Source organism: Protopterus annectens, chromosome 10.part0 (assembly GCF_019279795.1).
Source record: "Protopterus annectens isolate FY-2018-M chromosome 10.part0, PAN1.0, whole genome shotgun sequence".
NCBI classification, from domain to species: Eukaryota; Metazoa; Chordata; order Ceratodontiformes; family Protopteridae; genus Protopterus; species Protopterus annectens.
In genome coordinates this window covers 1073580489-1073592871 of record NC_056744.1, presented here as the reverse complement: position 1 = coordinate 1073592871, position 12383 = coordinate 1073580489, and the positions used below count along the sequence as shown (strand labels likewise).

The 12383-nt window shown below is 35.4% G+C and overlaps 1 protein-coding gene across 1 annotated transcript in view; it reads right to left on the bottom strand.

Moving 5' to 3' along the window:
• Window positions 1–362: 362 nt before the first annotated feature.
• Window positions 363–12383, bottom strand: part of MOB3C (MOB kinase activator 3C) — an 810703-nt gene continuing 798682 nt past the window's right edge. Inside the window, exon 5 of the mRNA XM_044085817.1 lies at window positions 363–646. Within this exon, the coding sequence (XP_043941752.1) occupies window positions 617–646 (30 nt within the window). The 3' untranslated portion in view covers window positions 363–616. The remainder of the gene's footprint in view (window positions 647–12383) is intronic.

Here is a 12383-nt window from a genome sequence, read left to right as displayed (position 1 = left end):
TAGGTTAATTTGGGCACAAAACGGGAAATTTGCTAGGCTTAAAATGGCCCACAAGGGCAGCTAGCCTAGTATTTACCTATGAACCTATGAACCTATGAATATTCTTACCACCACAAGCTTATGCATTCAGTGCATGTTACCTTAGACAGCTAACATAGTTACGTCAATGTAATGCAAAGTCCAACTTAATATGAGTCACTGTAATTCAGTTACGGCTGTTCAGGTCAGGTCAACCAATATATAAAGCAGTAGATGATTCTTTTAGGACTACTGAACAAGCCTACCCAGAATGTTGAAATACAGTAACAGCATTTAGGAGGAAAACTCTAAACTGTACATCAGTACATTGAAGGCAGGACTACTTGTATACAAAAATGTTCCTCGTTTCTTTTTTAATATATTCACAGAGGGAATACCCTACTCAGTAGTTTATTAATATTCACAGGCCCAGCTTCCCAAAATACAACAAGATTTTTTCATGGCTCCAGTGTAATTCATTACGGATCTGTAATCTGTTTATTCCTGCAGAATAAGTCAGTCCGATTTTCAAACTGTCCAATGTCTTTGATCTTTGCAGGGAACACCCTTAAAGAAGAATGATGTTGCTGCAGTTGTTTCATATGCAGATCCTCTCAGTCATTTCTTTCTGCAAAGTAAAGAAAAAAAAAACACTATATCATACATGGCAAGAACAGTTTCCTGGGCGCTTTTTTCAAATTAAATTGGTTGCACACTGCACAAAAATACAAATGCTCTAAAACTATCTTGTTACTTTCTGCTGCCATTTTTCTAAATATTACAGTTGTGGGAAATGAATGATCCTCAGTCACTGGATGGCCTGTTCCTTTTGAAAAGCCTCAACAGTGATGCACTGAGTCTTGGAAATAAAAAACAGGAGGTTTATTGCTGCTTTGCCTTTTTGTTGTTTTTATGTTCCTTACTGTGACAGTCAAATGGAAACAGGTTATCCTTCTGTTCCATGAACTATGCTAGTTCTTGTTAAGTATCCTATTACATTCAAGACAGTTTTGCTGACATATAGCCACATACCAGTATCCTACCTATCTCAATGCTCCACATCAGATGCACCTCTCAGTGAGCTCCCATCATTCATCTAGTGGGATACTGCCTGGATTTTGAAAGAATACCACTTATTAGCATTTGCCATTTAGACCATTTTGAACTGTGTGCTCTAGTACACTAATCAATGTCAGTTATTAGAGTATTTTAAGGAAGGTGTTAATAATTATCTCTTTAACCTTATTTTGGCCTACTGTAATTTATTTAAATTTGCAGTATTATTGTCTGATCCCATTTATCAGTGTTTATTTCACATATTATACATTTCTACTATATGTTTTAACCACCTCTGCTAGTGTTGGGTTTTTATAAACATTTCATAAAAAATAATTCAATTCTTATTTGCTGAAAAAAAGCAACCAACCAAAGAACAGAATAGAAATGATAACAAGAAACAAATTCCCTGAACTATAAAACAAATTTGAATATCCTAAACCACAGTAAATTTTGGGCAGAAAACACAGTCTAATATTACATTATTTCAGAGTTTATACTGTAATCAATATTTAGTTTTTAGAATGCTAAACCAGTGTTTCATGTTGTTTAATGCTCACAGTGTCTTATTTGTGAAATGGCAGCCACTAGTATATACAGTGTTTTATTCTTCAACTTGTCCTACAGTTTTTTGGTCTTTTAATGGCCACAGCTTTATATTGTTCTTAATTAGAAATCAAAGCAAGAAGATGCATGCATGTTTTTGACCTTCCTTTGACATGATTTGACTGCAGAACTGCTAGGAGAGGTTCTCTGAGAGATATAAACAATTGTATCAGCTAAAAGCAACTTCCACACTCTGCTCAGTGGCAAGACTTGTCCCTTTAAACAGAAGTCACATCAACAACCTATATTCAAGTGCATACAGTAGCAAATTCGAGGCCTATAGTAACACATTATTAGTCTATAAGTGTAAAAAAAAATATATATATATATATATATATATATATATTAGCGGACCGGAGTTCCGCTGTGGCGACCCCTAACCGGGAAAAGCCGAACTAGACACAACATATATATATATATATATATATATATATATATATATATATATGTGTGTGTGTGTGTGTGTGTGTGTGTGTGTTTTAAACTGCAGTACATCATTGGTACTTAACTTTACATGTATGCTTGCAAAACTCAAAACACTTCTATATAAATTATTAACAATTTTTGGCCCTTAGGTACTCATCTGAACTGATAATCTTTACTTGAACTACACAATACAATTTAAAATGTCTGTTTTTTGTCTCCCTCTAAGTACAATATAAACCATTCATACAGTTTATCAGATGCCCCTCTTTCTTTCAAAGTTTGCAATAACAAATCCCACTTTGCACCATCACAGGGTCTACAAAAATTGACAACCACCATTCTCACAGCTAATCTGACAGTATGAACACAACCTATTAAATCAATTGCTTTAATGCAATCAAGCAAAGGGTTATCAATAAGCATTTTCTCAAGCCATAACTGCACTTTCTGTTTACATTTTAAGACAGATCTCTGAATGGTGATCCTTAAAAATAATCCACATTAAGTAAATTAATTTGAGTGGTATTTTATCAAACACAACAAAGGAGAGTGAAAATGCTTCACTTCCAAGTTAGAGAGTATAACCAACAAATTAACTTTTACCTCTGCAATGCTACTCTGTCATACCTCTGCTCCTAGACATATTCTGGTTGTATTAAACTTTTCAAGCATTTCAACTGTCCCTTAAAGATGTTATAAAACAACCACAGCAAATTCATTAAAAAAAGCATAACCCTTGATGTGGAGTGGTGATGCTGGGGTAAATAACTCCTTTCAATAAATCTGATTTAATAAGATATGGTATTTGACAGTCTGCAAGTTTTGTCTGATGAGCATCTTAATTGAACAATAACTAATTTTTTAATATATATATATATATATATATATATATATACATATGTGTGTGTGTGTGTGTGTGTATATATATATATATATATATATATATATATATATATATATATATATATATATAGATGAAGACGTGAAAATGCTATCTAACTAGCTAAATGCTCTCAGACTTGTACTTAGCACTAAGAAAACCAAAGCTATGCTGTTTGGAAATCCTCAAAGGGTGGCCAGAGTACCAGAAAATTTGGCTACTACCTATTCAAAAAAAGAAGCAATGGAAACAATTTCACACTACAAAATGTGTATTATGTATGTGTTTTGATTCTAACTACAATTTCTATGGCAGGTGTAAATCAGAAAGTCCAAAGTAAACAGTCTTCTCATCTCTTCTGAGCCATGAAAATATCTCACTTCCCTCACTCAGGTGGGACAACTGCCATAAGTAAGGATGCCCTGCTGTCACAGCTGGAGTATGGTCTCCTAATTTTTGCAATGGCCTCTATAAAGAATTTCAAAATGCTACAAATTACCTTTAATAATTTATGATAATTCATTTGCCAAAGATACAGCCAGAACTCCATACTTTCTAACTGGCTCAAACTGTACTTCAGAACCATCCTGCTGACAACAGGCCTAGTTTATATACTGACTACCCTTTACTCATTTCACATTTATTTAAGGCAGATCAATTCCTTGCGACCCAAGATCCCTCCAAATCTCTGTTACCAATCTCGAATCCTCAACTGCCAACTTGCATTCAACTGAACACGTTTCCATACTTGCTCCAAAAGTTCAGACTTCCATTCCACCAAGTACTAAATTCATACCCCTTTTTCAATGATTCAGCCAGGACTAAGAGCCTTCTTACTTAAAGAATTACAATGCAAATGCTCTCATAATAGCGGTACTTCCTAAAACCCTCACCCTCTATTCATATAAAGTGCTTCAATGTCTAAATTACATTTTCTCTAACATGGTATGCCTCCTATGATTCTCTTCTATAATACCTCCTAATTTTTTTCTGTCTTTCAGCTTTCCTTCCTCACTAATATCAGTTTTTGTCCTTTCCAGCGCCACTCTTTCATCAGTCTCTTCCTCCCCTTACTCCATCTCTTTACACTGTTCCTCCCCTACCCTCCCTTCTTCACTCTGCTACCTGATCTGTTTCTCTTGCCTCATAGGTTCATAAGTGTGTACTAGGCTAATGGCCCTGGAGCCTTTACAAGCCTAGCCCCAAAAATTGCCCTGGCCCTGGAGCCTTTATAAGCCTAGCCCAAAAAAAAAAAATGCCCAGGCAATTTGCCACCCGATGTTAGTTCACAGTGCCCATATCCAGTAGGGCAACTGGAGTGATCCCTGGGGTGAACTTTCTGTTACCCATCCACTCGTCAAGATTTCTGTTGAAGAGGGCCAGAGATGTGCTCTGCTTGACATGAATGGGAAGCTTATTCCAGAGTATGGGCAGTCTTTGGGAGATGAACCTGTCCCTCCAGCATGTTCTGTTAATTATGGTAATGAGGTTGTGATCTCTGGAGCGTGTGGCACGGGGGGATTGGGATTTCTTTAGGTGTAGCATTTCAAGTAGGGCTGGGTTGGATATGGCTTTGTAAGTCAAGCAGAGATCACCTTTAAGTAGACGATAAGAGACCGAGAACAGCTGAAGTTTCTTGAGTCTGTCTGTGTAGGACATGTGTTTAAGGTCCAGGATCCTTTTTGTGAGGTACTTTTGTCGCCTCTCTAGCTGTTGTAGGTGTCTGTTCAGGTACATGCCAAATGGAGGCATTATATTCAATGATTGGTCTAATGAGGGATGAGTAGAGAGGGATGATGACCTCTTTCTTCGTGGATGCGAAACCTTTGGTTATAAGATGTGCCACATAGAAGGACTTTCTGACCACAGTGGCAATGTGGTGGTCGAAGGTGAGGTGGCTGTCGACCTGGGAGCCCAGCTCTCTTATGGCCCAGTGTTCAATGAGCTCCCATCAATGTGGTAATTTGTGGAAACTGAGTTTTTTCCAAAGGGGATGATAATGCATTTTTAGCATTAAGTTTCAGGCCATAGTTCTCATTGGTCTCAGAGAGGCCCTTTTGTAGGATGTCTGCATCACTTGGGGAGTTAATAATAACTCCTATCTTACAGTCATCAGTGAACTTGGTCAGCCAGAGTCCTTCTGTGTTGGCCTGGACTTCTGAGAAGTAGATGCTTCTTCTCCCATTTCCAAGTACCACTTCTGTAGCTACGGCATACAGCTGCCGATGGGTTCAAGTAACTCTTTATTACATCTTCTTTAAATAGTGTTTTATTCTACCTTTGCAAGACCATGATTACTGTTTGTTTCATTGTGTTTCAACTTTGTAACCCTGAACTAACTTGAAAAAGTCCATGTGGATTAGAGTTCTACCACAGTCAACAAATAAAAAGGTAAAAATAAAATAAAGGAAAATTAGAATATATGTCCAAATTTACAATTTTAAGCATTCCATTTGACACATACCTGCAAATACCTCCCAAAATTAATTTGCACTCTATAAATACATGTAAAGTTGTTTCTTCGCATAATCCCTCTTCCTTACATAATCTTTCATCTAAGCATTTAAACATCATGTTTCTGTTTCAAAGTTATCATAGGTAATCTCCTCAAAGATCTGCCTATTCACGCACCTCTTCAATTGTTTTTTTCCCCAATGATACTGTTTTTTTCTTCCACTCTCTCCCATGCATTCACTTCAAAAAAATTCTTTCATATAATTTTTTTTTTCTTCAGGTGGAAAAGCTTTTAAATTCTGTTTTCTTTTGATGTAATTTTATCACACACTTGCCATTATTTTCTTTTTCCTTACAGTTCAACACACTTTTATATTTCTTCTTAACTATTCTCCGCATTATGCATTCTGTCTCCTTGAATGTTTTCTTTAACACACAGTACAAAGTTAATAATGCTAGAAATATTACAGGATTTGATGATCCAAGTCTTCTTTTTTGATTATTTTTGCATAGTACTTGCCTCTTGATGGGATCTAATGAGGATCCCCATATTAAAGAAAAAAAATGTGCAACAATTCTTTCAGTTTTTGTTCAGGCAAACTGTACACCCTCAAATAACTCAATGCACCTAAAAGAGTACCTTTGATTAAATGCACTTCCTATGCTAATTTCCTCCTCTTTGCAATGCCAAACATTAAGCCTCCCTCAATGGACTGGACCACATTCATTCCCTAGGGGTGGGGATATCCCCAGAGACTTAAATAAACATAACTTTCTTCACCACGAATCCAAGTTTTAAAAATAAATTACATGCAAACATACAATCATATTAAATCATGTAATCCACAAGGCATAATGCCAAGTGCTACTCACCTTTATGCTAAGTGTAAAAAATAATTATGTTTTAGTGATGTCTTAAGACTCACGTTTATTTCTTATATGAATACTTTCAGAGCCTCTAAAGCAATTGCTGTCCTGGGGAACAGTCCTCTAAGCAGATATATCATCCTAGCAAAGAGATCATTTTGCATGCGAGGCCTAACTCCTTCTCTTTGTTGCTGACATGGGTACCTATATCATCATAGCAACGGCATAAGCACCTCTATTAGTGTGCAACTGCATTTGCACTCAGCTGTAGGAGCTACCATCACCAGCTTTGGTGAATATGGCCATGCTGTCCTTCCACTGACTGCCACACTGTGACTCCATTCCTTACCTTCAGGAATAAATGAGTTGGGAGCAACTGCATGAGCCAGGCCATGATCCACCTTCTCTCACCAAAGATGGGCCTGTCCATCCTTGCAGCTGCACTGTAAAGCACCTGGGACATAGTCAGGGCTTTATCCTGCTGCACCACCATCTCAGCCAAGTATTTATTTTGCATGCATCCATATGTAATCCTAAACATTTGCAGAAATACTGAACATTTGATGATATTCTTGGTTAGTTTTCATTTGAAACAATATTCTACTATTTATTACTATATCTGCTGTTAATAACTTTTATATTTTGTGGAACTTGTATATTACTGGCTATCCTTCATTTGAAACAACATTCAAATGTTTACTACTGTTTTAATGTTTCTAAAACTTTTCTCCCTGGGCCTGTGCTTAAAAGGGGCTCCATGACCAGTCAGACTATAGTCAGTAATAAATAAACAAGCACTTCAAAACTCAGCAGTGCATGCCCTACTTTGTATTTTCTTACATGCAGTCAATTTTATGCCACCCTTTTGTATGTATAATTCCCACTTTCCCTTGTTTTCATATCACCATCTCATCATTTCATGAGATTTCTTACACTCCAGTCATTTTCCTTCCTGATTTCTCAAACACCAATTAAGATCTCCTAATATAACAATGTCTATGTTCACCCTTACAAACTTCTTAACTTTATCAAATATTTCTCTTTTTTTCCATGTTAACAGTAGATGCATATAATGCTATGATTCTAACTGGATCCCTCCTGACCCTTAAATTTACCACTAAAGCCTCTCTTGTCTTTATTATATACACACTCAGCTTTTTGTATTAACTGCACTGCTACACATCTACAATCTTCTGGACCAAATATCCAGGAATGTCTCCTCCTCACAATGCTTAATGTTGCTTTCCTTTCTCTAAATGTAAAAATCCTGTAAAAGTCAATGATATAATGTACCCCTTTACATGTTAACATAATTTGAATATTATGATTCTTAAATTATTCTGAACACTATTTACATTTAATGATATGACTTGCAGAGTATCACATATAACATTTTACCTGATTTGCCCTTTTTCTTTTTTAACTAATTTCCTTGTAATAAACAAAAATATTTAATGCATAAACCACGGTAAGCGCTTTCACATAAAAATGCTTCCTCAGACCTTTTAACACAAATCAAAACATATGGGAATATATACAGAGCATCAATTCAAATAAACCAATAGCTGTTCATCCTTAATTAATTATTTAATTATACAATATTATTTAAAAAGGAAATACATACAGACATCCTACAAATCTATAAATCTATAAAAAATATGTATAAAAACTATATAAAAACACAGAAATTTCATTCTAACTATACTCTATAATAACATAGGGAATATATAAACTATGTCAAACATAAATCGTTTGTGTCATTTATACAACCTCCTTTTTCTCAAGAGGGGTTTGATGGAGGCACGTTCATTTAGCCCATGACCTCTATCAGCTCTAAAAATAATCATCCAGTTGTTCTCCTTGAACTCAGTGTGATTACAAATATTACCCATTCGTATGTTGGGCATCACAAAATCAATAACTCTAAAAACAAACTGATGCAATTCACCAAAGGCCATAACATGTTTAGAGAGGGCATTAGTAGTAACACCCTTCCTGATGCCATAAATATGTTCTCTAATCCTGTCATGAAGACAGCGATTAGTTTTACCTACGTAAAATGACGAACAAAAAGTACACTGGGCAAGATAGACAACATTAGCAGTCATACAATCAGCTTGAATATTAAAAGAAAAACTCCTATGTAAATCAGGATGTTCAAAAACTGCAGAAGTATCAATATAACCACAAAAATTGCATTTACCACAAGGTAGTGTTACACCATCCTTACTAAACATATTCTCTCTCTCTAACCCTCTATCACCACAAAGGATCCGCTTCAAATTTTTCTTATTCCTAAACACAAACTTAGGATCTGGACCAACCATATTTCCCAATTCAGGATCAACATGCATAATAGGCCAAAAGCATTTAAAAATGTTGCAAAGACTATTTTGATCCCTAGTAAAAAATAAGGGAATATGCACATACTCTGAAGACCTCTCATCTGAATGTAGTATTGTATTGGGCTCCATAAATTGAGGACCAAAATAAGGAGCTGCTATACCTTCCCTAACTGAGCTTAGATCACACCAACCAGCTGTGATCTCATCTTGAGTATAGCCTCTCAATACTAATCTTCTTTGTAAATCATCTAAGTCTGATAAACAACCTTGAACAGTGGGGTTAAGCCTTGATACTCTAATTCCCTGTCCTCGGACTAAATTACAGAACGCATAATTCGGGTGCATTCTGCACCTGACCAATAGGCTATTGCGTGAACAATTCTTGCGATAAACACCAGTATTAATTAGAGAACTTGATAGCTTTTCTATAAATAATTCTGAAAACTCAATCCTTACATTCGAAGAAACCATTGTAAACTTCAAACAATCCAATAAGCCATTCATCTGCACATGAAAAGCTTCAAGATCAACAGTGTTGCCATTCCATAAAAAGAAAATGTCGTCAACAAAACGACGATAAAAACTAACATGTTTGCAAAACATATCTAATTTGAACAATACATTCTTCTCCCATTGTGCCAGAAACATATTGGCGTAGCTATTGGCACACGAAGTGCCCATAGCTACGCCATGTTTGTGGATGAAGAATTCATCTCGGAAAACAAAAATGTTGTTCTCCAAAATCACTTCCAAAAGGAAACAGATCAGTTCAATCTTAGTCAAATCATAACCACTATTCAGCACCAAATATTCATGTATATAACAAAGTCCTAACTCATTGGGAATCATAGTAAACAAGGATTGGATATCCATTGTTACAAAAATCAAATTTTCTAGATTCCCAAGTGTTCTAATACAATCATACAAATTTATAAGGAATTGTTTGGATCCTTGTAAAACTGTCTTATTCAATGCTATCACAGGCCTTAAAGTGTTTTTCAACAAAAATAGACAAAGGTTCCGTTACCCAACCACTCCCCGAGTGCCTCCATCAAACCCCTCTTGAGAAAAAGGAGGTTGTATAAATGACACAAACGATTTATATTTGACATAGTTTATATATTCCCTATGTTATTATAGAGTATAGTTGGAATGAAATTTCTGCGTTTTTAAATAGTTTTTATACATATTTTTTATAGATTTATAGATTTGTAGGATGTCTGTATGTATTTCCTTTTTAAATAATATTGTATAATTAAATAATTAATTAAAGATGAACAGCTATTGGCTTATTTGAATTGATGCTCTGTATATATTCCCATATGTTTTGATTTGTGTTAAAAGGTCTGAGGAAGCATTTTTATGTGAAAGCACTTACCGTGGTTTATGCATAAATATTTTTGTTTTTTATTCAGTTTATGCTGCCGTGTTCGTCCTTTCAGTATTTTACTTGTTCAGTGGATGTTTTATTTATTTATGCTGAACGGGCATTTGTTCTGTGTTTCTTTGACACTTTCGTTGGCTATTTGATTTACTTTCCTTGTAATGTTTTTTCTTTAATTATTTCTTCTTCTGTAATTCTCTACTTACAGCTGTTTCCATTATTTGAAAGCTATTCCCATTCATTACATCTTCACTTTTTGTCTAAATAAATACCATCATAATATCTGAGTCTCTTATTATTTCTATTTCACTCCATTTCCTCCACCTCCTTTTCACAAACTTCATTTATTATCACATTGCTTACATTTTGAACTTCAGAATCATGTCCAGATATCAACACATTTGCTCTCTCTTATACTTGTTCACGATCAGGTCAAAAATGTTCATCTTCCCTACGTCACTTCTTCTTCTTTTTTTTTTTTACTCTTTCCACACATTATAAACATCTTTGTTTAGGACATTCAGCAACTAAAGTCTCCACCAAGAGACAACTTTGCCTGGTTCTAATATCATACAGTCCCCTTTGTATTCATTAGTTATTGCACCACTTGATTAATGAAATAACTTTTTTCTCTTTAGTATGTATACAGGCCCATGCCTCCTACCTCTCCATTCATATGTCTCTTTCCTTAATATTTTTTTTATATCATATGCAGTATTGCATGTCTGTTGCAAATAAATATCCTTCCTCAATATATCATGAGTTCTGAACTAAATAAATAGCTTTTTCTTTACCTATACATTATACTCAGTCAAAACAAAGTTCTTCCATGGTAAATGTTCAGCTTTTTCCCCATATTCTATCATGAATGTAACAGTCAGCTGAAAAGCTTTGAACATGCCATCAACAAAGCTGTCTTTACTTATATGTTATTACATAATAAATTTGTTGTGCTATGATATGAAATAATATACCTGTCAATACCAATGATGCATTTTGATCAAATACATGTCAAAGGCTTTTTTTCTAGCTGCTGATGTTCCAATGGATGCACCATGCTCAGTCCACACAAGTGCTGCTTAACTCTGCTTTTATTTTACTGTTTCTTCCATCTCTGATAGTCTCTCATTCCTTCCTTCTCACACATTTACAGACTACTTATCTGCTACCATGTCCACATGAACTCCCTGCATCTCGGCAACCTCTGAAAGAAACCTTTTTTAAACTATGTATTCCTAGGAAGCTGTCATTTACTTGGAATGTTCCTCTTATCCCATTAATCAAACCAACATCTTGTTAGTAAAACCATAACTAAATTTCTTCACTAGCATTACTTCAGTTTTTCTCCCAGTATTCACCTTGACATAACACTCTTCCTCTGTCATCTTGGAGTATCACCAGTACTCTTCTCCTATTTGAAAACAGAAGAGGAAATCTCCCAGTGCTGTGGCTAAATTTCCCCTAATCAGTATGAATACCACGTTGGGTCTCCATGAAAGTAGAGCACAGGTCTACTAGGGCTAATGGTTTCCTAGCAGTTGCTAGAGGGACAATTCATCACAGATGGAACTCATCAAACTGAGGAGCTTTTTGCCATCTTCCTTCATCATCTGTTTTTCACTAAAGCAAAAACAGCTGCCCTTGGTGTTGTTGGGGAGGGTTAACCCCAAGTTCCTTCTAACTTACATAAGCAAATTACTGCTCATGGCCATGGTTTACTGATCGACACCACTGGACATACTACATGTGAGGGATGATTTGCCTTAAGAGCCTAAGATAAATGTGCATTTTGTCTTGGATTATGATCTACACCTGTCATATCTAAACAAGCTTTACAGTTATCAACTGCAGAGTTATGACCACTGCTTTCCAGAGTTTCAACCACCTTGCTTTCAGGCTAGTGCTGTAGTACTAACATTAACTAAAGCTTGACAAAAATAATTTTGCATACATAAACAGACAATGTTTTCCAGAAAGAGATAAGGATACCTTTCTAGTGCCAGCAGCCCCCTACCTGTTTTAACAGTAACATTTTGCCACCAATCTAGCACGTGAAAAGCACAACTACTGTTCAAACTTAAGCCAACTATAATATAATCACTGTCAGATAAGGCTGAAAATTGCATTTTAAAAGGAGGATTCCAACAGTTAATAATTCATCAGTTTTATATATCTACACCCTTATACTAATAAATACACCACACATTAGAAGCTGTTGAGCTTGACTAATGAAATTCTTTAATTAAGGTAATTAAAATTAGAGAATTCAAGTTAAAAGTTAAATACAACTGCAGGCAGCTAGATGCATAAGATAGCATAAAATGATAGGTTTGAAACTAGCTGAGAT